We start from the raw sequence: 27,926 nt of genomic DNA, 5'->3' as shown, positions 1-27,926 counted from the left end.
TCAAAATCAGATATGAAGCCCCTTCTGTGTTATATCCCTGGTAGCTATTGCTCAAATGAATGTTTTATTTAAAAATTAGTTCATACATAGTGATAATTGAAAGCAGAGATAAACTTTTCTTTTTTAAAAGAGGAAAAACCCATAAGGGCAAGAAGGTTACCATCTTTTTCTAAAGTAATTTGGGAAAAGCAAAACTCATTAGTTAGATGATAATTAGTTTTCCTTGGAAAAATGCTGGTTGAAATGCTTCTATTAGGAAAATCTGATGGAACTATTTCAGTCTCAGTCCAGCTGAGCATGCGCAGATTTGATAACAGATGAGAAATTACTCACTGTTTTTGTTACTACCATGTTAGAATATGGACAACTGCTGAAAACAACAATTTATTGAAACTAACCACTTTGTACAACAATGGCTGGAAATATGCCTTTACTTCATATCCCTAAACATACAAATATTCAGCTGGTGGTTTTTCATAACTTTTAAAAATAAGCTCAAAGAGAAGCAAATGTTTGAACATATGGCAAAGAATGAGTATTTACCAAATCACTTGCCACACTGTAGCCTGGCATCAGAAGGCAACTTCTCAGAATGAATTACTGTGTACTCTGCTAACCCTGACGGGAGCCGGGCACAGCCATCTCTAAAGAAGGCTTTAATCACGACACACACAAACCCAGGACTAGGAAGGACAAAGTAAAACCAGTATTAAAAAAAAAATCCCAGCATTCTAAAAACAGTCCTGAATATTGTGTTGAAGCACTGTACAAAGTGGTACAGTCAAAAAATCACCACCTTGCACCTTGAAACATGCACCAACTTGAAACATGAAGAAAGCATGTTTCAATTGGTAAAAAATTGATAAGTATTATATTTTTTAAAAGAAATACAGCCTTACTCATACTTAGTGCATAGAGCAGGCTTTGAGAATAGCCTAAAGAAGGGTGTCAGAGCCAGGATCTTTGGGAGCCCTACTCGAATATGGAAATAAGAAAGTGTTTTAATTAGCACAGCAAGCATTTATTCAGCCCTGTGGTACCTTGGTGCAAACGTGTTTTTTGAACTGACTGATCTAAAACATGTTTGTTGTTCTTCCTATAGCCTTACTTATTCTATTTAATTGCTTAATGAACTTCCCCTTGTCTCCTGTGCAAGTGATCACGATTTCAAAATTGATGGTTTCTGAAAGAATAAAATCTTATACTACTGTTGTTTTATAGCTTTCACAAAACTGAATTTAAAAAGAAAACGTGAGGCAGTTGGCAAGGAGTAGCACTAGAACCCTTCACATACCTGTTAAATCCGGAAAGTTTATTATAGTCCATTTATGTGTTCTTTGCAATTATAATGAATGTGGATTAAGCAGTTCTTTTCTGTCAAAGAGAGACTTTTTTCATCCATTTCTGCAAACAGCCACCACTATATCTTGCAATACTAATGGATCAGAATTGTATCTTGGAGTGTCTTTCTTAGAATACTGTTAAGAGAAATTGTCAGGAGCAGATTTTTCACATCATTTCCTGCAGGCCACAGTTTGAGAGAGTTTTATATGCTGTTCTTATATCATTGACTCCCAAATCTTATTTTCAGTTCTGACTACTCTCCAGAAGTCTAGATTAATATATTCAAACATGATGACGTCTCCATTTGAATATTTAGAAGGCTTTGTTTATTTTTTTAGAAAGCATTTTAAACTCAACGTACGCAAAACAAAACTCTTGAATTTTCTCCCCAGGCTAGCTTCTTTCCTCTGCCTTATGTACGTCAGAGACTTGTCCACCACCCATCCAGTGGCTCAAGACAAAAATCTGAGTCATTCTTGATTCCTTTCTTTCCTTCATCCCCATGTCTAATCCATCACCAAGTGCTATCAACTCTCCTTCAAAATGCATCTCAGATTGATCCACTGTTCTTTGTGTCCGCTATCAACACTCTGGTCCAAGCCACCATTATCTTCCACTTAGACTACTGCAACTGCCTCTTAACTAAGTTCTGTCTCCATTCTTGCCTTCCAATCCATTTTCACAATGTAGCTGGCCAGAATTGTTTTTGTGAATCAGATTATGTCACTCCCCTCCTTCAAAATTCCGGAGGCTTTGATAACATTTAAAATTCCAATTCTTCATGCTGGCTTACTACATTCTGTATCATTTATCTTCTTCCTGAATTCCCAGATTTATCTGGTACCTGTTAGTATCTAGACCTGTCATAACAAAGTACCACAGACTGGTGGCTTAAACAATAGAAATTTCATTTTTTCAGGATTCAGGGGTGCAGAAGTCTGAAATCAAGGTGTTGGCAGGGTTGGTTTCTTCTAAAACCTCTCTCCTTGGTTTGTACGTGACTGCCTTCTTCCTGTGTCTTCACATGGTCTTCCCTCTATCTGTGTGTGTCCTGATCTCCTCTTGCTATAAGGGCACTAGTCATATTGGATTAGGGCCCATGCTACCCACCTTATTTTTTTTATTATTCCTCACCTGAGAACATGTTCACTGATTTAGAGAGAGAGACAGACAGAGAGAGAGAAAGAGAAACACCTATTGGTTGCCTCCCATACGCGCCCAACCGAGGATCAAATACGCAATCTAGGCATGTGCCCTGACCAGGAATCGAACCTGCAACCTTTTGGTGTACGGGATGACACTTCAAACAGCTGAGCCACCTTGCCAGGGCTAGTCACCTTATTTTAACCTAATTACTTCTTTACAGGCCCTATCTTCAAATGCAGTTACATTTTGAGGTAAAGGGGGTTAGGACTTCAACATATGAATTGGGGTAGAGGATTGTTCCAGCCTGTAACACTTGCCCTCTTTATTTAAGTCCCATACTGGCTACCTTTCTGTTCCTTGAATAAGTTAAACGTATTCCCACCTTAGGACTTATTGACTGGCTCTTGTTGGAACCATCAGTTGTTCAAGTCTCAGCACAAATGTCACATTTCAGAAAGGTTGTTCCTGATTTCCCAATCCACACTGACCACTTACTCCTTTTATATCACATACCTTGAATTAAATCTCTGCATGGTACGTACCACTATCTAATATATCTAATAATGTTTCTGTTTATTATTTCTTGTCTCTCTCTCCTCCATATCCCCACTAGAATTGTATATACAGAATCTTCTCTCTTCACTGATGTATCCCCGTGGCCTAGAGTAGTGCCAAATATATTTTAAAGTTCTGAGTAGATATTTGTCAATTGAGCTGGTAAATGAATGAAATTATTGGAGAAGGTAAAGAAAAGGTGGCAGTTAGTGGTGATTGTGATGAATAGATCCAGGGTAGTTTTCTTACTTTAGAAATAAAGATGAATCTGCTCATCTTTGAAGTGCTGTAAGGGTTGTCTAGAAGAGGTCACCTCATCTGGTTACTATGCTTTGGCTAAACAAAACGATAGTTTTGACTTATACATAAGCTTATTATAACATTTCTAAAAATTATGACTAACTTGCAAAGTTGTTCAGCTCTTCATTCAATACATATAGAGAGAGTCTATTGGGACCAGAATTTTAATTAGTAAAATACCCTTGGGGACATGGGAGCATGCAGAAGGTATATCTGACCCCGCCAGGGCCTGCAGCTGGAGTGGGGACAGGGGTGTGTTGGAAGGTTTCTAAGTCAGCTTAATACCTACAATGTATTATGTACTGAACATACAAAATATTTCTCATACTTTAAGGCTGTTGCTGTTATAAATGGCAGCATGCAACTTCTCTGAGTTCACAGAAAATTATGGGCATTTCAAACTATCTGGTGCTTCTTTTGGACTACATGCACAACAAACTTTTATGCTTTTTGACTTTCAGGAAAATTAGTTTAAAATTTGTCAGTTCTCAGCATACTAAATTTTTCAGGCCTTTTGACACTTATTTTCATTTGGTATTTGGTGATAAGTCATATTTTTATTTGTCCTCTGGAGCTAGAATGTCAGTTGATCATAGACACTCAGTACGTGTTGTATCATTAACATCAACAAGGAGATGGAACACTTGAGACAGGACAATGTCCCAAGGAACTTCTATGCCTTCAGGAACCTCTCATCAAACTTCCCATCAGTGGGCAAAATTCTGTCATTTGCACCAGTCCCTAGCGATGACTGATTTAGCCTAGGAGGTACCTGAAGGTATAATCCCTACAAAATCACTTAGCACAATGCTTGGCACTTAGAAATAGCTTAATACATTTTACCTAATATTAATGATGGTAAGTTAAGTCTGTGACATTACAATTGTAAATGAGGGCCAGAGTTATGAGTTGTGTAGAGGTGGGTTCTCAGATCTTGGGGATACTTATTCTGGGTTGAGGAGATATAGAGAGATGACAAGGACCATTTGAACATAGAAGGCACCTGGAAAGCTCACCGACTGTGCTGCATTGTAGGAACAATATTCAAACCCTTAAGGAGAGCATAGAGAACCCTGCTCATAGGAAGAAACTGGGATAAATATTAGGATAAGACCCCAGTGAAAATAACCATAGTAGTATCCAGGTTTATGGTTAAAGCAGGACAACACATAAAGAATGACTTAGTACTGAATCACAGAGCATCAGCCTGGAGCTTGTTAGATCCTCTTTCTCAGGTCAAGATTGCTCCTGGGAATTGGGTAGGGATGAGCCCAGAGACTATGAACCTTCCTATACTCTATATGGATATGAGAAAGTATGCAGAGGTTAGCAATAAAGCAGGGCCTGCCATCTGTCTTCTCATGGGATAGGCATTGTGGGTGCTCTGTATAGTATAATTATTCTCACTGTTGGCAGGTAATTAGAAGCACCTTGGGTTATTCAAGAAAAAATAAAACGTAAGTATCATAAATTAGTGTTGACACTTACGCACCTTGTTTTCTAGATACAGTTTTTCTCTACTGCAGCAGAATCCTCCTCTGTTCACCTCTAAGGACTTCCATCTTTTTGGATTTTTTGATCCACTTTTAGGTTTGGCCTGTCTTCCCCCCATTCATATACCCAGCCTCATTGCTTCTGATTGAGTCTGGATAAACACCAGAATACTTCACTCATGAATAATCATCTGGGGTGTTTTCAGTAAACCCCATGGGAGGGAGATAAAATTACAGTTAGACTCACATTTATGAATGCCAGAAATTGGTTTGGGGCTACAACTCTCGGAAATCTAGAGCTGGAAATGACCTCATTTTTAAGCTCTGCCCCCTCGTCTTACAAATATGAAAACCAAGATGCTAAATATCCTGGTTAATTTTTAGAACTTGTCACTAGAAATAAACCAGTAAGTTTAGAAATCCAAGAGACCAATTGGAAAAAAATGCAATGGATATTTAATAGTCTGTGGGAAATGTTTCAAGAGCTCTTACTCATGTATTAATAACAGTTATGATTATAAAAGTTCAATAAGAGGAAAATGAGGTAGGTGGTTATAAAAACTTTCATACATGCTAACCATCCTATAAATAGCATGAATTCCCAGAATGATTACAGAATAACATTTACTTGACTCTGATAATTTTTGAAGATTTTAATGTACTAAATAATTTCCAGTTCTATTGATCATTCTAATAGAGAAGGCCTTCACTACATTTTCTAATAGACTATGGTGAGCCATTTATGATCTGAATATCATCCAGAAATCCCTTTTGGTTCTAAGGAAGAATTCCAGATGTCCCACCAGCAGGAAGAGATAACTACTATTAACATTTTGATTTCTTAGCTTAGATATTACTTCCTAAGAGTGACCTTCTTTGACCCTCTGAAACATGTACCTCTCTTATTTCCCAAAGCACATCATTGCTTTCCTTTAAAGCCCTTATCATAATGTATAACTGTATGTTGACTTGTGTGAATCTTTCATGTCTATCACCCTAAGGACAGTGTACAGCAGAGGCGTGTCTATCCTTTTTTTTATGGTCACTAACCACTGTCTAGCGTGGTGTCTAGCTCTCAACAGACACTCAATATTTACTGAATGAATGAAAATAAGAATAAAATTGGGATTATTCAAAGCACATTTTTGCTTTGTGTTACTATTTACATATACACCTTTGGCATTTAAATTTTTTAAGGATGATTTGTATTTTAATTGTTGTATTAATTTAATCATTTTTATTGTTATTCTATTACAGTTGTCCCAATTTTTCCCCCTTTGCCCTCCTCTGCCCATCCCACCCCCTGCTCCCACAGTCAATTCCCACACTGCTGTCCATGTGCATGGGTCATTCATACATGTTCTTTGTCTAGTCCTTTCCCCTTCTTTCCACCATTATCCCCCTCCCCAATCCCCTCTGGAGAATATTATGCTAAATGAAATAAGCTAGTCAGTGAAAAAAAAAATAACATATGATCTCACCTATAAGAGGAATCTAATGAACAAAATAAACTAATGAACAAAATAGAACCACAGACATGGAAACAGGGAACAGACTGTCATTTTAATTTTTATGAGCATATATTAGATTTGTAGCCAAAAACAATATTGCAACTTGTTTTCAGTATTTTAAAATATAACTGTACAATATTTTAATAAATAACAGATAAAGGAAGTTGGTAGGTCTGGCACCCAAAGTCATTTAAAACATTGTATTTTTGGTAATTTTTAGGACCGTCTTAAGAATTGTTGAGTTATATTTTGAACAAGCAACCTGGAAATGAATGTTTAGTTCAAATTATTTGCTCCTAAAAAAAGGCCTTTACAAATACTTTTTTTTTAAATCTGTATAAATTTGGGCTTTTCTTAACCATAACATAGCAACTTAAGAAAACGCCCATTTATGATTTTACAGCATAAACGGTTGTTACCTGGCCTGTGTTCTGATCTAGAACTTAGATCCTCTTCCAAGCTCATTAAAGTTGCAGACAGAATTCAGTTTTTGTGATTGTAGGACTAAGACCACTGTGAGGGGCTTTGCTGGCTATCACCTGGAAGTTACTCTCAGTTCCTGGGGCTGTCCTGTAGGCCCCTTGCCTAGGCAGTTCCAACATGGCTGCTTACATTCTCTCATACTGTAGACCATTTCTCTGACTTCCTCCACCTCTGACTGTGAAACCCTCCTTGAAAGGCTCACCTGATTAGGTCAGACCCACCCAGGATCACCTCCTTTTGATTAACTCAAGCCAACTGACAAGAAACCTTAATTACATCTGCAAAATGTCTTCCCTGTGCCGTGAAATGTAAGCTACTCATGAGTGATATATTTGCAAGTTCTTGGTACGCTCAAAGGGAAAGATTTGCACACATGTGCATCACTGGGTAGCAGTCTTGGCACCATCTCAGATTTCTGCCTGCCATACTTCCCAGTGTGACAGAAGTCCTTCCCATCTTTCCAGATTAATTGAAATGGTTTGAAGTGTGTCTACATGACCATATGCTTTTGTAATCCCACTGTAATTTAAATACATTGTTGACTGTTTAAAGATTTTTCCACAAATAACTCCTTCTCATAGTCTGATCTAGATATTGGATAGATGAAGTAGTGACTCCCAAAATTCATTACCCTTAGTTTGTGTATTCTTGGGAAAACAAATCAAGTTCAAATTGCTGCAATTTATAGGCTCTGTCCTTCATTCCTCCAGAATGTCTGGGTCCACATTTTGTTCCGACAAATAAATTAAGAGGTATTGTAGATCCTCACAGTCATTTCAACCTTTATTTTCATTTGACTGCATAGTGGATATCTAAGTTTGGTGTTGTGTTTTTTTTTTTTTTTATAGTGACAAATCGTATAGAAAAGAAGAACACAAACTTCAGAGCATAGCTCTCTAGGTTCAAATCTCACCTCTGCTGCTCTAAGACCTTGGGCAAGTAAACTGCCCTGTCTCAGTTTTCTCATCTATAAAAGAGGAATCATGTTTGTACTTGTTTCATCAGCCTATAAGGGTTAGATAAGTTACATATGAGTTCTTAGTAGAGTAGCACATAGGGAGACTATCTTTTTTTTTTTTAAGTGTATATTATTGATTATGTTGTTACAGTAGTCCCAATTTTTTCTCCTTTGTTCCCCTCTGCCCAGTACCCCCCTTCCCTCCAGCTATCCCACCCCCCTTAGTTCATGTCCATGGGTCATGCATATAAGTTCTTTGGCTTCACCCTTTCCTCCATTATTATTAACTTCCCCCTGTCTATTTTGTACCAACCAATTATGCTTCTTAATCCCAGCACCATTTCCCCATTTCTCCCCCTCCCGCCTCCCAGCTGATAACCCTCCAAATGATCCCCATACCTATGATTCTGTTCCTATTCCGGTTTGCTTAGTTGGATTTTGTTTTTATTTTTTAGATTCAGTTGTTGATAGTTATGAGTTTATTTTCATTTTAATGTTCACAATTTTGACTTTCTTTTTCCTAAATAAGTCCCTTTGGCATTTCATATAATAATGGCTTGGTGATAATGAACTCTTTTAGCTTTACCTTGTCTGGGGAGCACTTCATCTGCCCTTCCATTCTAAATGATAGCTTTGCTGGATAGAGGAATCTTGGTTGTAGTCCTTGCTTTTCATCACATTGAAGACTTCTTGCCAGTCCCTTCTTGCCTACAAAGTTTCTTTTGAGAAATCAGCTGATAGTTTTACAGGCACCCCTTTGTAGGTAACTCTCTGCTTTTCTCTTGCTGCTTTTAAGATTCTCTCTTTACCTTGAACCTTTGGCATTTTAATTATGATGTGTCTTGGTGTGGTCCTCTTTGGGCCCAACTTGTTTGGGACTCTCTTTGCTTTCTAGACTTGTATGTTTATTTCCTTTGCCAACTTTGGGGAGCTTTCCTTCATTATTTTCTCACATAAGTTTTCAATTTCTTTCTCTTCCTCTTTTCCTTTTGGCACCCCTATGGTTTGAATGTTGGCATGTTTAAAGTTGTCTCAGAGGTTCCTAAGCCTCTCCTCATTTTTTTCAATTCTTTTTTCCTCATTCTGTACTAGTTGACTAGTTTTTTCTTCCTTAAGTTCTAAATCATTGACTTGAACCCCAGTTTCCTTCCCTTCACCATTGGTTTTACGTGGATTTTCCTTTGTTTCATTTAGCACAGACTTCACTTCTTCCCTTACATATTTGCCATGCTTAAGCATATCTGTCAAGCCTGTGAGCATCTTTATCACCAGTGTTTTGAACCCTGCATCTGTTAAGTTGGCTATCTCCTCATTTGTTTGGTTGACTATCTCATTACTTAGTTCTCCCACCAGAACTTTGATCCATTCCTTCTTTTGGGCCGTACTTCTCTGTCTCTGTCATCTTGACCGGTTCCTCTGTTTGTTTGCCTCTGTGTCTTAGGTAGAGCTGTCGCTCCTGTTACGTTGTAAGGGCAGAGCCTTAGGTATTCATCAGGAGAGGGCGACCTGTTTCACCACGTTGTGGCACCGTGTGTGGGGGAGGGGTCTGCTCAGCACTCACCCCTTTTCCAGGCACTTCTCCCACTTCTGTATGGGACCAGTCCCTCTCTAGTTGTTTCCCTGGCTGTCATTCCCAGAATGGGTGAGTCTGCAGACGTTCTAAGACTGCGCGGGCCCTTTAAACAAGCGGACTTGCTGAAAGACCAGCAATTTCTTCCTCCACCCCAACCCCCACTGGTTTGCACAGTCAAAAGCAATAAGGCTTTATTTTCCTTGGCCATGGGACCATGAGATGCATGGTCTGATCTGGTGCTGGGAGTGTGCCTCCTAACTTTTTAAACGTGTGACTGAGCTTTCCGCCAACCTGCTGCTGCTGCCACCACCACCACACTGTGTCCTCTCAGCTCTGGCCCCACCCTTCCTACCTTTCTGGATAAGTATTTCTTTATATCTTTGTTTGTTGGACTTCCATGCAGCTCAGTTTTCTGGAACTTCTGGTTGTCTCTAGTTTTTAGGTAGTTTTATTCCTTCTTAGTCATGGAGGGAGACACAGCATGTCTGTCTAGGCCTCCATCTTGGCCGGAAGTATAGGAAGACTATCTTAATATTTGCTATAATATATTGCTAAATAAATTTCTCCTAAGAGCTTTGCCCTAAAATTAGATTTTAGAAAAGGATTCCAGTATGTTTTTACTTAGGAATGATTAAGACTGAGTCATTTATTATGTGAAACCTCTTTTTGATCTTTTTTTTTCGTTTTTTTTTTTTTTTTGGTAGTTTTGGTTAGTTTGAATAATTTAATCAGCACATGAGAAGAAGTTAAGGAATGAACCACTGAGCATTCCTTGAACATGAACCTAAAGCATCCCAAAGTTGAAGAGTGATAATTAATATGCAGATTGCCCTTGGTGAACATTCCTACTGTGATTTGTACATTCTGTTTATATTACTTAGCTTTTTAATCACACTGTACCTTAGTATCCGGCCCTTGGCTGGTTTGGCTCAGTGGATTGAGCGTCGGCCTGCGAGCTAAGTGTCGCTGGTTCGATCTTCCAGTCAGGGCACATCAGAGAAGGAAAACTCTGACTCCAAAAAACCTCCGCTGCCTTGCGGCATACCTCTTCAGGGGAAAGGCTAAGGGAGTAAACCCCGACAGAAAATCCGGAGCCGGAGTCCCTAAGGCGGTTTGACGTTGTAGTCAACACCGGCAACTCCTGCGGCGCACCTGAAACCAAGCTGTATTGACTCCGTCTTTCCCTTGGACCCTTCAGCTGCGAAGAGAGGGGGGGTCTGCTGCATGGGCAACAGCAGACCCTTCATATCACCCTGCCCAGGCTCTGTAGCTTCAGCTTCACTGGAGAGGACACTCCAGTGTCATCGCAAGATGTTGATTCAACACAGGAGGAGACAGATACCGTGTCACTCCCGAGTCGGACTGCACAGCCATTCTCGGCGGTGCAGATAGACTCTTAAGAAGCTACACCATCATCTCTCGAGACGGACGGCTGCCGACCTTAGTATCCTAAAACCCTCATATAGAGGAATGTCATTCTTCTCTGATAGGAAGATATCATGGAATCCAAAATTTCTTTGACATAGGACCTTGTAATACCCAGTGGGCTTGAATGTACAGAGTTGGCAAACAGAAGGCATGACCACCAATTCTGATGAGGCTGTGCTCCATGATGAGGCCTCAGGGGAATCATAATTACACAGTGCAGTGAAAATTGACATGGGCAGGGGCTCAAGTGACTTCACTCAGCAAGTCAGTCAGTCTCCCTTAGCCTCAATTCACCCATGTAAAATGGGTGTACTAACGCCTACCCTTCCCGCCTTGTGGAGTTACTGTGAGCAACACGACAACTATTTCATTTTATGGTCACTACGTAGTCATAAGGTGTATCTGCCCTACTAGATTGTTAACTTCTGAAGTGTTGATCAAATGAGAAAATGTATGTGAAAGCATGATATTGGGCATTAAGTATTATTATAAAATCAGCCAAATGTGCCAGCCTAAGTGGCCACAGGAGCAAAGATGTGCTGGTTAACAAAGAACATGAAGTTGGCATAATCAAGTGAAGTGTAGCCTTTTGAGTGTAAGTAGGACAGTGTAACTTTGATGCACCAACAAGTTCCAAGCCAGCTGTCTATTAACATTCTAGAGACATCAGTCACTTCAACTTCTTGAATGTCTTCTTCAGCATTATCTGCACATCACACTTAACACTAAAGGCAAAACAAAATTAGCAACAAGTTGAGAAAATGAAACAGCCTCCTTACCAGCAAAGCTAGGATGCTGCTATTCATCGCTTTATAACTAGATAAGAACATAATTAGGATGAGTGTGAGGTTAAAGCTCTTCTAATATAAGGGGTTCAAAGGGACCAGTGGTGATGGTGGCAACACAGCTCCCAGCACAGGCAGAGCTGCCGGCAACTGCCACACAGCAGCGGCACACAGGCCAATGCCAGGGCCTCATTTGTAGTCAAAACATCCGGCAGCTCAGTGAGAGCAAAAGCAGCAAAAGGAAAACAGGTTGGCAAACAGAGGTTGGTACAGGTTCTTAATGGAGCCTCAGCACAGACTGTTCAACAGGCCTCATGAGAACATTTCCAGCATTCAAAGTGAAGCTGTGAAACATTCAAAGTGGACAGTGTTTAAAGTATGCAGCAAAGTCAACTTTGGATAAAGCCAACTGGACAACATTGGCATCTAACTAACGTAGTAAACTAATTGTAGTAAACTAATTGTGGCACTATGGCAAGCCATTTTGAATATAGCTTCCCAGTAAAAAATGTATAAGATTTTATATTTGTTTTGGTATATATATCGTTTTGGGGGGAAATTTTGCAAGAAGAACAGAGAAATTGGGATCAAAAGATGTTAGATTTAATGCTGCAGATAGGTATGTTTTTATCTTTATTTCTTCTTGAACGTAATCCAAACCAAGCACAGAATTAATTTAGAACAAAATAATAATGATATTAACCACTACAGGTTTGTGTGAGTGTTTGCTTGTTTTTAGTAGCTACTGGTTCTGATCATAATATGCCAGGTGCTCAACTAGATGCTTTTCATGTATTAGCTTATTTGCTACCCACATAATCCCTGTTAGAGAGAAAGCATTATCTCATTTTTGAATTAGGAAACCAAGGCTCTAAGAGGTTAACTCATCCCAAGTCACATAGCTAATAAGTAATAGAAACTGTATTCAGATCCCCAGTTCTTTCTATTCACCACGAGAACCCAAAAGGAGTGAAATGAGAAGGCGGAATGATGATGTAAACATTACGGGACAAATAAGGAACAAAAATGAGAGCCATAAATAAGGTAAGAAGAGAGTAGAGCAGGGAATGTAAGAAAGGGAGAGTAGGCATTAAGAAAGGGGAGATTCTTGCCCTGGCTGGTATGGCTCAGTGGACTGAGCGCCGGCATGAGAACCAAAAGGTTACTGGTTCAATTCCCAGTCAGGGCACATGCCTGGCTTGCAGGCCAGGTCCCCAGTTGGGGGTATGCAAGAGGCAACCATTTGATGTATCTCTTGCACATTGATGTTTCTTTCCCTCTCTTTCTCTCTCCCTTCCCCTCTCTCTAAAAAGTAAATAAATAAAAATCTTAAAAAGAAAAAAAAGGGAAGGGGAAATTCTTTAGACCAAGTCCTTTAGACAGTAATGCCTTTAGTAACTATAATTATCCTATATCATCTTGGTTGACACTTGAGTCCTGCAGGATGTCTTACCAGACAGTCCCATTTCCTACCTCATGCAGTACCTCCAGGGGCTATTGCAAAGCAGAGATATACAAGAAATAGCCTGACAGCTTCCAGGAGCTGGAAGGAAATCAAATTGGAATGATTTAAATTTAAATGTGCCCTCAGTGTTTGTGCTCTAACTTTACATTGGCTTTGCAGAAAAGATTAATTTCAATTTACTGGAAAGCAGATGGGATTTGCAGGGGATGGTAAAACTTAAGAAACTTGCACAAAGATAAAGAGAAAAAGAAACTGTTTTCTCTTGTGGGTCAGTTTCATAGTACAAGGATTTGTCCCTGGGTGCACACAAGCTGGTATTCATCAAAATAAGAAACATATCCAGTATTTATTGAGTAATTACTATGTACTAAATGCTTCACATATATTTAATGGTCAGCAGGCGCCAAGGAAGTTGGTACCACTATGATTAACCACCCATTTTAATAATGAGAAAACTGAAGTTCAGAAAGCTCGACAACCTAAGGTCAGTTGGCTAGTAAGTAGCAGAGCTGGGATTTGAATCCCAGGCCCTTGATCATAACACTGCACTACACAGGCATTTTCACTGGTGGGACTTTGAGTGTGTAATCGATAACTGCATTTTTGACGTTAATGCTCCGGAAAAAATATAGGGGAGGATAGAAGAAAAGGAAAAGATAATTACCTCGAAACTAGTACCAGCTCTTGAAAAGAAAGATGTGTGAGTTGGGTGAATAGAAATAGCAGAGGTTGTCTGAAGCCACTGTGGCCAAGAAAGGAATCTGTAGCAAAGGGGGGAATGAGAAAAGATGGGACAGAAAGAGTACAGGTATAAAGTAAAAAGATGACACAAAGCATGTGAAGTAAAAAGGGAAGGAAGAGAGGTCTTGTAACTCTTTAGAATAGACTATAAAAATCACATGGCTAATTTCTTAATTAATTAAGGTCATTTCTCTAATTTACCCTTTTTATTTCTAATTTCATGAGCTAAACTGACACATTCAACTCTGCCTTTGGGATTAATACTGTTTGTTCTGACAGGTTTCCCTACTCTGAGTAATGCTGAATTCCACTCTGTAGGTGTCTCAGTGGAAGGTGGGTGTGTTGATTGGTCTTTTTTTTTTTCCTCTCTTGGGAGTTAATTAAGTCAACATTAGCCACGGCTATGTAACCACAGAATAGGCAGTTTCTTGAAGGCTCATGGTTTGGGTCTTTTCCTGCAAAAATTCCCACTGCTATACTTACATTTAGTGTTTTAACTGCCAGAGTAGCTGGCTTCCTATGGGTCCCGTGTCAGGGCAACGCTGGGCCTTGTTTGCAGCTGTCTGTCTGCTTCTCGGCACCCCTGTGCCAAGAGAATGCAGTTCTCAGTGGACAGCCTCCGTTTCAGTCTCTCTTGTTTCTTCTCCAGAAACCTCCCGGGGCATTGCTGATTTCATAGCACAAGGTCCTGCAATTCTCAAAACTGTTTACTTGACCTTTAAATTTTTGTTTTACTTGTCCATACTCTTAACTCTGAAAGTAATATAGTATCATCAGTGTTTGTGCTGTGGTCCTATCCTGATGACTGTTTATATAGAAGTGAATGAATATTTTTAAAGAAAAGTACTGCACTTGCACAAAAGCCAGTTTTTTAATGTCAGTGCAGCTGTTTTAACTTTTAAGAAACCACAAGCATTTTATCCTCTAAAACTTTAATTTGAAAGACATAGGACTTTTAAAGAAATACAATGTTTCTGAAACTGGTATATATGTTAGCCATCGTACCTCTTTCTGTTCTCTTTAAACTCTACAGAGTTGAATAAAGTTCTTGAGGTGAGATATTACTTTAAACTTTTCACACTTAAATATGTTACTGCTGGATTCCTAGTAATCTTTGAAATGTTAAGTTATAACAGAAGCAATAGCATTCTTAATAGAAACAGAAGGTAACAGTAGCTCAGTTCTCATGATCCCTCAAAGTTGAATGAATTTTCCATAGACACAGAGGTTGATGCCAGAAGGAAACAGTTGTGTGTTTTCTTGGGTTCACTGCAGCCCAGTGAATCATGGTAAATGTTGTTTTTGCTTCTTTGTTTGCTTCTTTTTAATGCTATAGCAATGATTTGCACTTCCTGATATATAGCAAAACCCATTCTGCTGTTAAAAGAAGTCACTAGATGTATTTATTGCAGCATTAAGACTATTTCATCTATGGAAATAATTTTTTATTGTTTGGAGTCACTGCGGTTTGTGGAATTTTTACATGAGTTCTAGGACAAGAATGAGATGATATATTTATTTTATTTTGTATCCTTTTTCATTTTTTTTCCTGCATTAGTGTCAGGTTTGTTGTCAAAGTATTTCCATATTTTTATTACTTTAGAGGTTTCTCTGCTATGTCTCCTAAACTCTTCACTGACAACTCACTATGTGAACTGGGCATGTATTTTGGTAAAATTACCTGCTTTTCTCAATGTCATGTGAACTCTTGTTTTTCCCATAGCCCTATTCATGTCTTCTCCATGTATGTCTTTGCCATGCTAAAAGTTATACAGACCTTAAGAAATATTTAAATTGTTTTGTTGAGCCTCTGGAAGGACTTGAATTAAACTGTGAACTTAAAATGACCTTAGTTATGTCTTAAATTGTTTTCTTGTATGAAAGTAGACCTCACTAACAGTATTCTCTAGTTTATCCCAGAATACCTCTGTGCTTGAGACTACAGCCTGGAATTACAGACAGTCCCTAAAATTCATTTTCAAGTATTCTTTGGTTTGATTGCAATTATTGTATTTGTTAATCACCTCTAGGGACCTAGGTTAAATTTAAATAACAGTTCATATTACAGAGAAGCTTTAGATGTCCTGACATTTTTAGAAAATATTTGAACACAAAATAATGACTGTCCTATGTGCTAAGATTTCAAGGTACTGGTTATTGACATTGATATTACTCTGTGTGCGTGCAATTCTTACTGACTCACTCAGTGTTTAAAATTAAATCTTGTACTTTCTGGCAACGGTAGGAGGATATAGGCTGTTCTGCCTTCCACCTTTCTTGACTCATGTGCCTAACTAACTGCTATTCCAACAGTGTCCTAACTAGTTACCCTTCCAACAGAAAAAGGGACTATAATATTGACTTGAGCGTAAACTAGAAAGGGAGAAAGTGGACAATTTCTAATAGATAATTTCTTCTCTTGCAAATGACCGTGGCTGGTCCAAACTACAAAGTCAATCTGGAAAAAGACCAGTCATAGTTAATATAACGAGAATAGTTTGTGCACCATCAATATAACCTGGCAGTCAAGCAGAGTGGACTGGATTGCATATGTGTGAACAATGACAACTTCACTGTACTAGTCAGTGGGGGCGGTAGACACCATTGAGTGAGCATGTGTACTGTGTGGCCGTCACATTCAAAATGTCTGAGTGACTACAGCAATGAATCTGCATCAAATTTTGCATTAAGCTTGAACATCCCTCCATGGAAACTATTCACCTGACTCAGAAGGCTTTTGGGGATGATGCAATAAGTGCAGCACAAATAAAAGTGTGGCACAGATGCTTCAAAGATGGTCAAGAATCTGTTAAAAGTGGTCCATGTTCTGGAAGGCCTGCAACAAGCACAACACCTGAGGATGCTGAACGTGTACGGGATGTTGAACGTGTACGGGCTGCAATCAACAAATATTGGCTGCTTGACAGTGAGAGAACTAGAAGCTGATCTGGGGACTCCAGGGGACTCCAAAAGCTACTATGCCCAAGATTTTGATGCAGGATCTTGGCATGAAATGTGTCATGCCAAAATTCATTCCGTGGCTTCTGCTACAGAGCAGAAGGAACACTGTGAGGCAGTTGGGAGAACTGTGTGAAGTCCCAAGGTGCCTATGTTGAAGGGGACCTGAGGTATCATTGTCCTATGTACAATGTTTCTTGTATCTTGTATCTTTTTCAAGAAATGTCTCTTTTTCATAGTACATGACTGGATACTTTCTGGACAGACCTCATCATTTACTACATATATTCATATATTCACAAGGATGTGTGTGTTTGCACATGGGAGAATGATTTGGTGGTCAGAAGTTATAGATGATAGGTTTTCTTTTTATAAAATGGTAAGATATTGATCTGAATCATTTTCAACAGGTTGACATGATGAAAGAAGTATTAGAAAAACTTCAGCTCAATGTAATAGAGATGAAAGATGAAAACGCAACCTTAGATGGTGGAGACGTCTTATTCACAGGTATAATTGTATTTACTTTTTCCTGTCTAAAAATATTTCTAATACCTGGCTAATAGTCACTTGTTTAATTATAGTTTTTTTTAATTACCAAAGTAAAGAATGCTAAATGCAAGAAATATAGAAGATACAGAAAAGCATAAAAGAGAAAAAAACAAAAATGAACTTTCATTCAAAGATAAATATTTCAATATTTGGGGATATGTCCTTTTAGTAAATTTATATGCATGTATTTACATATTTTTACAAAAATGTTATCAGTATGTACATATCATTTTGTAAGTTTCATCTACTATGTTCTACAACATGAGTTTGTGGGTTGCATGGTTTTGTATTGTATGACAATATATATGGTTTGTATTTTAAAGATTCTTTTTTTTTTTTAAAGATTCTTAATTCAAGATTGTCATTTACAAATAATTTTCTTCCCAGTTAAGAAGAATTTAAATAATTATCAATGCAAATTGACTTGGCTTAATGCCAAATGAATAACAGCAGAACTCAACAAAATATAAATACTTAATGTTATTACTGATCTAACTGGAATCAGTTTTTACAGTAGGTTTAGTATAGCTACTAAAGAAAGAGAAATTTTAGCATTTAACTTTCCCAACTCTTGATGATCATATGGTTTTGTAAACTCATGGACCAAACTCTGGATGCCCAGATCCATCCTGGTTATACTGATAAGCATGACAATCAATAATAATTTTTAATTTATAGTAATAGTTTATTATTCTCCATATGTCAGTGAATAAATACGTGTTTCACAGACATAGCCTTAACAGCAGAGGCTGAGCTCCAGGGATCTGAGAATGTAGCCCCAAGTGGCCCACTGAAAGCATGCAGCTTCTTGGAAGTCTAATATTTTAGCTGATGGAAGTCTTATATTGAATACCATGTATATAGACAAAATATAGCCATCTTCATTTCTATATAAAAATATCTTGCTCCTGGCAGTGTTGCCCAATTGGTTGGAGTGTTGTCCTGTAAACCACAAGGTGGAGGTTCGTTTTCCATAGCCCACACTTAGGTTGCAGGTTTGATCCCCAGTCCAGGTGTGTATGGGAGGAAACCAAACCAACTGATATTTCTCTCTCACGTTGATTTCTCTCTCCCTCTCTCTCCCCACCCCCTTCATCTTTTTCTAAAATCAATAAACATATTTTAAATTTTTTAAAATAAAAATATCTTTTAATACTTACTTTTTGACATAATTCATGTTCCTGGAGGAGGCAGCTTCTCCTGTGACATTTGGATAGCTCCTTTCTGGGCACCACATCCGGATGGGAGGGACCACTGTGTGGCCCAGCTCCAAGGGATGTCATTCTCATCATAGGTTTGTGAGCAATATCCCTGCAGCTGTGTGCTGCGCAGCTTGTGCTGCCACTGTGGTGGGCAATGCCCTGCCCCTGGGGTTTGGTGTGCATGCCTCTGAGCTATAAGGACACAGAACAGAGAGCCAAGGAGGCCTGCCCTGCATTCTCAGCTCTGGATGTGTCCAAGAAGACTCGGCATTCTTTGAATCTGCGTAGCAGGTTCCCCAAAGCGTGTTCTTTGTGTCTCCCATCCATGGCGCTTTTGTTCCTTTTGGCAGCACAGAACAACAGCCTGTTTCTTTAGAAAATCAGCTTTTGTGGAATGATAGATGTGGAAATCATACTTCCTTTCAATAAAACTCATTTATTTTTTTTTTTTACCAAAACATAGCCATATAATAAATAACTTGCAAGCGGGCACTGATAATATTTGAAGTAGGTTTAAAATAAGCTGTGTTCAGTTTATTTAGTTATCTTAACAGCTCAGCTGAAGAGATTCCCTACAAGCTCATCCGTGTTCCATGCCACAGCTTGTACCAGACACCTCTCCCTTGGTCACAGGTCTTTCCACAGACTCTCAAGCCTGATGCTTTTGCCCCAACGTCTAATTAGGTACCAAGCATTGAGGCTTGCCTTTAACACTATCTACAAACTTTTTTGCAATATTTGACACTTAAATTTATAACTTAAAACTTCTTTTATTCAACACTGAAATTGAGTTAGAATATTGACATCTTTCTGCTGGGCACCTCATTCACACCTAATACCTGGTCCTGCCTTCTATTTCCTACTTCTCCATTGTTTTTCTTTTTTAAAAATTGTGGTAAAATATATATCAATAAAATTTGCCATTTTAACCATTTTAAGTGTACAGTTCAAATGACATTAATTACTTTCACAATATTGTGCAACCATCACCACTGAAATTTGGAACTAGGCAGGTTGGGTAACAAACAAGATCTGTAGTATGTTCATGGGCTCTGTGTCCTCTTCCTTCTGTAACTCGGAGCTTCATTAACAATTGATCAGGAAATCGGCCAAAGGAAAGCAGCTCTCCAGCCTCAGTTCCACTGGGAAATCTGTCAGTCCAGTGAACTGCTGGCAGAAATTGCTTCAGTCCTACTTCCCTTAAATAGACAACATCAGTTTACCTCTACTTTTACTTATTTCTTTTTGTGAAATAATAAGCACATAAAAAGAGTTATGAAATGTTTATGTACAGTTCAAAGACCAATAATAAAATGAACACCTGGGTGCCTACCACCTTGCTTAAGACATAGAACATTGCCTGGACCACGGGGCCCCCAGTCCCAGCCTCTCTCGCTTCCTGATGTAACCACTGGCTTGGATTTTGTGTTAAGCACTACCTGTCTTTCTTTGAGTCTCACCTCAATACATGCATTTCTAAATTATACGTGTGATTTTTCTGCTTTTGAGTTAATTTAATGCATGTAGTGCATTTTTACTGTTGTGTGGTATTTTGTGGTAAGATTGGATCGTGATGTATATGTTCATTGTACTGTTGATGTACATTTGATTCTTTTGCAGTTTTTGTGTATTTTCAGTGCTGCTATGTATGTTCTTGTGTTTGTCTCCTGGAGACATGCAAAAGAGTCTCTCTAAACAGCTAGAAATAGAATTTCCAGTGAAAAACTTTTTTTTGTTTCAGTGTCATTATATGATTTTCTACTTTAATCTATTGATATGGCTAATTACATTAATTGATTTTCATATATTTGACCAGTCTTGCAACTCTGAGATGGAAACAAACTTGGTCATAATATATTTTCTTTTTACTACCATGTTGAATTTAGTTTGCTAATATTTTAAGACTTTTGTTTCTGAGGCCTATAATTTTTCTTTTTTGTTGTCCTTGTCTGGCCTTGGTAAAAGAGTTATGTTAACCTCATAAAATGGATTAAGGAATATTTCCTATGTTTCTGTTCTGTAGAGTCAGTACTATTTGAATTGTGCATTCCTTGAACTGCGATAGACTTAGGGATAAACAGGCCCTGTGGGCTGGTGCTTTCTTTCTGGGGAGGTTTTTGAACGCATGTTGTTCCTTTAATGATTGTATAATTAATGAGGTTTTTCTGAGTATGTTTTGTTGAGTTCTGTTTTCTCAGATTTTGTCCCTTTTATCTAAGTTTTTAAATGTTGGGTATAAAGTTATTCATATCTCCTATATATGCATTTTAAGCTTTACAACAACTATAGCCATGTCTCCTTTTCATTTTATAGTGTTTATTTGTGCCTTCTCTTTTTTCTTTCCAGAAATCTGTCAATTTTTAAAAATCTTTTCAAAGATCCAACTTTTTGCTTTGTTGAACCTGCTCTCATGTATGTTTCTTTTCATCATTTTTCTACCTTTATTTCCTTCCTTCAAATTTGTTTTTATCCTGTTCTTTTCTCGTACATTTCAAGTTGGAATTTTGTCTCTTTAATTTCAGACCTTTTCTTATCTTAGGGTAAACATGTAAAGCTATGTAACTTTCCCTCCAAGTGCCGTTTTAGCTAAATCATGTTTTGAGAGTACTGTTTTTGTTATCATTGCTTCTAAATTTTTTAAAAATTCTTGTTATGATTTATTCTTTGACTTCTTAGGGGATAAAAATGGGTTTTTTAAAAACATATTAGTTGTTATTTTAAATTGCTGGAAAAAAACTCAAGCATGTAGCCTATCTTTCCTTAATAAATTCTATTTCAAATAGATCATAATGGAACAATCGAGCTGACACCATCTGAACACACTGATCATTCTCGTATCACTGAAAATGTGAGTCAGCCATGTGCTTCGTAATGCAATGCAATAGAAGCATAGCACACTTCTGAAGAAGTACAATCCAAAAAAATAAAATAAAAATTGAACAAGAATCTAATGAAATATCTCCATAAAACTATTTGTTTACCAAAAATACAAAGCAGAAAGGAAGAATTTAATGGAATGTAAGATGGTGAATAGGACCAATGACCTGGTTTCTCCTATAAAAGAGTGATGTGGGGAGGGGGAGAAGAGGGTGAATTGGTTGAAGAAAATGACATAAGAAACACAATCAAAACAATTTTTTTAATATTTCAATTTTAGCACTTTTTATCAGTTCATTTTATCAGAAAGGCCATTTAGGGGATCTAGTGCACCATACTGCAAGAAGCAGAAGGGGTTAGCCAAAGAGCATGTATGGATAACTTGGAGACACAGACTACAGTGTGGTGATGGCAAGAGGGAAGCGGGGAGTGGGCTGGGTGGAGGCAGGCAAGGGAGGAGGGATGGGGACACCTTTAATAGTGTCAACAATAAAAATAAAGGAAAAAAAGAAACAAGTCTAACTTACTTTTCATTTTTTTTAATTTTTATATTTTAAGTATATTTTATTGATTATGTTATTACAGTGGTTCCATTTTTTTCCCCTTTGTTCCCCTCTGCCCAGTATCCCCCTTCCCTCCAGAAATCCCACCCCCTTAGTTCATGTCCATGGGTCGTGCATATAAGTTCTTTGGCTTCAACCTCTCCTATATTATTCTTAACTTCCCCCTGTCTAGTTTGTACCAACCAATTATGCTTCTTAGTCCCTGCACCATATCCCCATTTCTCCCCACCCCCCAGCTGATAACTCTCCAAATGATCCCCATACCCATGATGCTGTTCCTATTCTGATTTGCTTAGTTGGATTTTGTTTTTATTTTTTAGATTCAGTTGTTGATAGTTGTAAGTTTGTTGTCATTTTTAGTGTTCATAATTTTGATCTTCTTTTTCTTAAGTAAGTCCCCCTGACATTTCATATAATAATGGCTTGGTGATGATGAACTCCTTTAGCTTTACCTTGTCTAGGAAGCACTTCATCTGCCCTTCCATTCCAAATGATAGCTTTGCTGGATAGAGTAATCTTGGTTGTAGGTTGCTTTTTATCACATTGAATACTTCTGGCCAGTCCCTTCCTGCCTGCAAAGTGTCCACTGAGAAATCAGCTGATAGTCCTATAGGCATCCCCCTGTAGGCAACTCTCCACCTCTTGCTTGCTGCCCCCAGGACTCTCCCTTTATCTTTCACCTTTGGCATCTCAGTCATGATGCTTCCTGGTGTGGTCCTCTCTGGGTCCAGCTCTCCCAGGACCCTCCGTGCTTCCTGGACCTGTATGTTCATCTCCTTTGCAAAATTTGGGAAGTTTTCCTCATTTTTTTCAATCCTTGCTTCCTCATTCTGCAGTGATTGACTGTTTTTATCTTCCTTCTGTTCCAAATCATTGATTTAAACCCGGTTTCCTTCCCTTCACCATTGGTTTTGTGTGGATTTTCCTTTGTTTCATTTAGCATAACCTTCACTTCTTCCCTTATGTGTCTGCTGAACTTAAGCATATCTGTCAAGCCTGTGAGCATCTTTATCACCAGTGTTTTGAATTCTGCATCTGTTAGGTTGTCTGTCCCCTCATCTGTTAGGTTGGCTATCTCCTTATCACTTAGTTATCCCACTGGAACCTTGATCCATTTTCCCTTTTGGGCCATACTTCTCTGTCTCCTCATTCTGACAAGCTCCTGTGTTTGTTTGCCTCTGCAACCCAGGTAGGGCTGTCACTCCTGTTACGTTGTAAGGGGCAGAGCCTTAGGCATTTGTCAGTACAGGGCGACCTGTTTCACCAGGTTGTGGTGCTGTATGTGGGGGAGGGGTCTGAGGGGGAACAATGCCGCCCGCTCAGCACACGCCCCTTTTCCAGGCACCTCTCCCACTTCTGCACCAGACTGGTGTCCCTCTAGCTGCTGACCTGACCATTGTTCCCAGAGCAGGTGAGTCTGCGGACATTCTAGGACCGTGGGGGCTCTTTAAACAAGCAGACTCTGCTGAGACCAGCAGTTTCTGCCTCCACCCCAACCCCCACTGGTCTGCAGAGTCAGAAGCAATGAGGCTTGATTTTTCCCGGTGCTGGGACAGTGAACTGCGTGGGCCAGTGAGGAGCTGGGAGCACTCTCAAGGTGTGCCTCCCGACCCTTTAAAACGTGTGACTGTGCTTTCTGCCTAACTGCCACTGCTGCCGCCACCACACCACATCCTCCCTGTCCCGGCTCCACCCCTCCTACCTGTCTGGATGAGTATTTCTTTATACCTTTGTTTGCTGGACTTCCATGCAGTTTGATTTTCTGGAACTTCTGGTTGTTTCTAGTTTTGAGGCAGTTGTATTCCTTCTTAGTTGTGAAGGGAGATACAGCGTGTCTGTCTATGCCTCCGTCTTGGACAGAAGTCCGGATAATATCCCCTTAACTTACTTTTTAGAGATAAGAAATTTGTTTTTCTTTGTACTTCTCTATCTTGCCTCAGTTAGTCTTTGAAAATAGAAATAGAGTGCAAGACTTATTATAAGTGAATTTGCTTAATGCATTAATTTTTTTATTCATAAGTATAATTTAGAAATCTATTTTTATCTTAATTAAAGAAATTTAATGTTGTTTTTCATTTTAGCTAACTTTTTTAATAAACTGTCATACTTTTGTCAAATAAAAGAGCTTTCCCATACTTACGTTTTCATTTGTATGTAAGTGAATTTTCTCAAGAGACAACACAATCATACTATTACCCCCAAAACGTCAATCTGCCACCAAAGGTTCCTATGTCTGCCAACAGCACTAGTCATTTAAATTTATCATAACATCATTTGACCTATGTTATTTACTCCTTTTATAAAGACATCATGAAAATTAAAGTTGTAACACTTGTAAAATCTATCAAATAGTTTTTTCTATGTGGCTACTCTTCTTATACTTTATGCTACTGTTCTGCAGCAAAAAAAATACTGCTCTCTTTGAATATTTTTTCTCCTTTCATGTAGAATTATTTTTTCAAATAATTAAGGGAGGATAAGAATTCCCACATTTATGTATAACCTAACTCTACCTATTATAATTGGTTGTTTGCCTATAAATAGGAGACCATTTTTATTTAGTGTTTCGTTTTCAGAGAAGAAAAATTGTAGAATTTCAGAAAAGCCAAATTAAAAAAAAGTTCTATTTTCCTAAACTTTAGTATTTGTAGATAAGCACCTTTGCTGTTTTTCTTTGAAATAAATGTATGTATAGTTTTTTTAAAGACATTTCTCAGAGTCAGACCTGAAGACCAACCAGCACTAACCTCACTTTATACCCAGATGGTTTCTTCAGCCCTTATTTCATTGTCACAAGAAAAGGAACACAACTTCTTTAAGAATGTCTACAATTGTTCTTTTAGGAAAAAAAAGAGGAAGCACTGCTAACTTGCCATTGTTTTTATTTAATTTTGGATTACAGGTTATTAATGTGTTTAATTTTATTGTTTCCTAAATAAAAACTTAATTCTCTTATTGTGGTAAAATATACACAACATAAAATCTACCATTTAACTATGTTTAAGTGCACAATTCAGAGGCATTAACTACATTCACATGGTTGTGCACCCACCATCACCCATCTCCAGCACTTTTCCTTTCCCTGAATTGAAACTTCATATCCGTTGAACACTGACTCCCAAGTTCCTCTTCCCTCCATTCCCTGGTAACCGCTATTCTGCTTTCCATCTCTATGAATTTTGAATTTAAAAAAGCTTATTTCTAAGTGCAATGGTTTGATATTCAATTTGTATAAAAAGAGCAAAGGTCAGGGTAAAAGTTCACCTGCCCTCTGGGGCAGGAAAGAACCATGTGATGCTATAAGGTCATTATTCATAAAGAAATAGTGTGCTGTCATTGTGCCACCTAATCACTGTGTTCCACGACATTTATTCTAGGCAGAGAATTTTTTGTGGGTCTTTCCAAAAGGACAAATCAACGAGGTGCTGAAATCTTGGCTGATACTTTTAAGGTAAGCGAAAGATCATTTGTGCCCAGCACAGAGTAATTAATAAATATTCATAGACCCACTGGGTCTGTAGGTCACAAATAATGGTATTTATATGTCACCAGCTTTGCAAACTAATTCCTAACATTTGTAAGTGTGTTAGACATTTTAAAAACTGTCACATTCAGATTTCTCAATAAATAGACTTTATTGGACTGCTCTAGCAGCAACGAAGTTATCACCAACCTCTGTTTTCTCCCGATATATAATCATATAGCCACTAATGTTCATGGCACAATCAATGACTTAAAAAAAAAATATGGTGACTCAATTGACTTTAACCTGAAATGTGGATTTATCAGATTGGAACCAAGGATCACCTGTACTTTGTTGCCTATTATGTGCTGAAAACCGTGCTAGGTGTTGCCCATACATCCTCTCAAGTTCCGTTTACTGTGTTGATCACTAATAGGTTGGCTTAGGAAGCGGTAGAACTCCCATGAAGCTCTGTTTCCAATGAAGACATGAGGCTCTAGTTTGCAGAGGACATTTAGACTTACCCTCTCCATGAATCAATGGTCACACATTCAGAAGACAGCTCTGCACTTTCTTCTTAGAAGCAGTCTTCATTTATCTGGCAATACCAAAACCTACAGTCTCCAGTTCTCCTTCCAGATATGTAGGCCCTGGCAGCCTCCAGAGGGGCAAGCATGATTCAGGCAGGTTTGAATATATTTTAGAATGATTCTGCAATGGCAATCTGTTTGTTTCTGTTATTTGCATAGGACTATGCAGTCTCCACAGTACCGGTGGCTGATGCTTTGCATTTGAAGGGTTTCTGCAGCATGGCTGGTCCTAACCTAATCGCAATTGGATCCAGTGAATCTGCGCAGAAGGCCCTCAAGGTAAATGCAAAAACTAGATGCCTTCTAAACGCAGCAGGTAATGCCTGCCACATGGTTTTTCTGTTCTGTCTGCTGGGTGGGCAGGGAGAGAACAGGTTGGCACTTGAGCTTTCTCTGATGTACACTGTCATGACTCCTCATTCATCAGGTACCAGGATGAACCAGGTTTCCTAGAAATGCCATAATTTAGAAGAATAAACATCAAACTCATCACAGTTATTTCCTCTGGGGGAAAGGAGGGTGCCACCAGCAGAGCTCCTTGTAATGTTTCTCTGATGTCAAGTAGTTGGTACAAAAGGGGTCCTTATATTTTTCTTATCCTTTTGTGTATCTGAACTGTTTCATAACAGTCTTTTAGAGAGCCATGATTCCGAAGTACCTAAAAATCTGAACTTCTTCATATGCCTTTGGAATACTTACATTTTAGACAGGAACTTTGCTCATTTCACAGACGAGAATAGGAAAGCCCAGAAAAAAATATGACTTGCCAAGGTCACACAGCTGGATCATGAGTGGAAGCCATTGATAATGAAGAAGACCTTCCACATTACAGTGCTTTACAGTTCAAAGACACCACCCTTCTTTGTAACTAACAAGCCTGTGAGATGATCTGGATGCTGCATGAGGGCATAGACAATGTCTGTTTTGCTTACCATTTGTGGTCCTTTGTGCTTAGCCCATAGCAGGACATTAATAAATATCTGGTGAATGGATGAATGAAGGGATGAACAAATGAGTAAGGGGGGTGGTATTATCTCCATTTCACACATGAGAACTAGATCGAGTGACTCTCCAGATAACAAGGCTAATACTAAATGCTGGTTTGGGACTACCACCACTTCCTCTCAGGTGGTCCTTCACAACAATCAACATGACTTACTAAAGGACCAAAGGCAAAGAGAGGGAACCAATATGCACAATTTATTTCTTTGCCCTTTCAGGTCTTTACTCTTCTACCTCAGTGCTAGACTTGGTACAGTTTGTGTAGGAAGCAAACACTGCCTCCCAGTTGCTGTTTTTCAAACCCTCTGCATTATCTGCAATTTCTTCAGCCAGCTCACCTGGCCTTTCTCTCTTCCTGTTCTCAAATTGCACATTTGATCATATTTCTAGGATTTTTAACAAGTGTTGCTGAACCATCTAACTCAGAAATTGAATTTGATAGCTTTTTTTTTTTTTCTTCCTTGTGTTCTGCTTTATCTGGCTTTGTCCACTTTCGGCATATAAAAAAGATGATGTCTTGAAAGAGAATTTGATCAATGGTATTACTCACAGAGCTCTAGGAAGATTATTGTTCCCCTCAGGGGACTGTCTGTGGTATCTATCCATGGCAGCTGGGTTGGTCTGCACATGTCTAAAATTGATTACAAGGGAAGGAGAGGGATGAAGCTGGCTTATACTGTGCCTTCGTGTGAATTAGCAGGGAGAACCTCCTCTGGTAGACAAATTGGGAAAAGTAGCCTCAACTGCCATTCTGGGTAGACGTGGTCCCTAATTCAAATAATCTGGAGAAACTAACACATACAAATGAAGAGATAATACAGTATGGTTAACCAGCACTACATTATATAAAACAGTTCTAACTGTTATTCAGAGGAGAGAAGGGAGCTCCTTGAGAGCTAGGTATTCAGAGAAAGCCTCATGGAGAGAAATGGGGCTA

The 27,926-nt window shown here is 38.6% G+C and overlaps 1 protein-coding gene across 1 annotated transcript in view; it reads left to right on the top strand.

The window, feature by feature from the left end:
* DDAH1 (dimethylarginine dimethylaminohydrolase 1) overlaps nt 1-27,926 on the top strand; it is a 147,368-nt gene that overhangs the window by 79,094 nt on the left and 40,348 nt on the right. The window contains exons 2-4 of the mRNA XM_090269683.1: nt 17,151-17,250; nt 25,312-25,385; nt 26,147-26,266. Of these exons, the coding sequence (XP_090125809.1) occupies nt 17,151-17,250; nt 25,312-25,385; nt 26,147-26,266 (294 nt within the window). The remainder of the gene's footprint in view (nt 1-17,150; nt 17,251-25,311; nt 25,386-26,146; nt 26,267-27,926) is intronic.

Source organism: Furipterus horrens, unplaced genomic scaffold, assembly GCF_987537825.1.
Source record: "Furipterus horrens unplaced genomic scaffold, mFurHor1.1.pri manual_scaffold_3, whole genome shotgun sequence".
Classification (NCBI taxonomy): Eukaryota; Metazoa; Chordata; class Mammalia; order Chiroptera; family Furipteridae; genus Furipterus; species Furipterus horrens.
The sequence above is the reverse complement of the archived record's forward strand: the minus strand, read 5'-3'. Positions and strand labels throughout refer to the sequence as shown.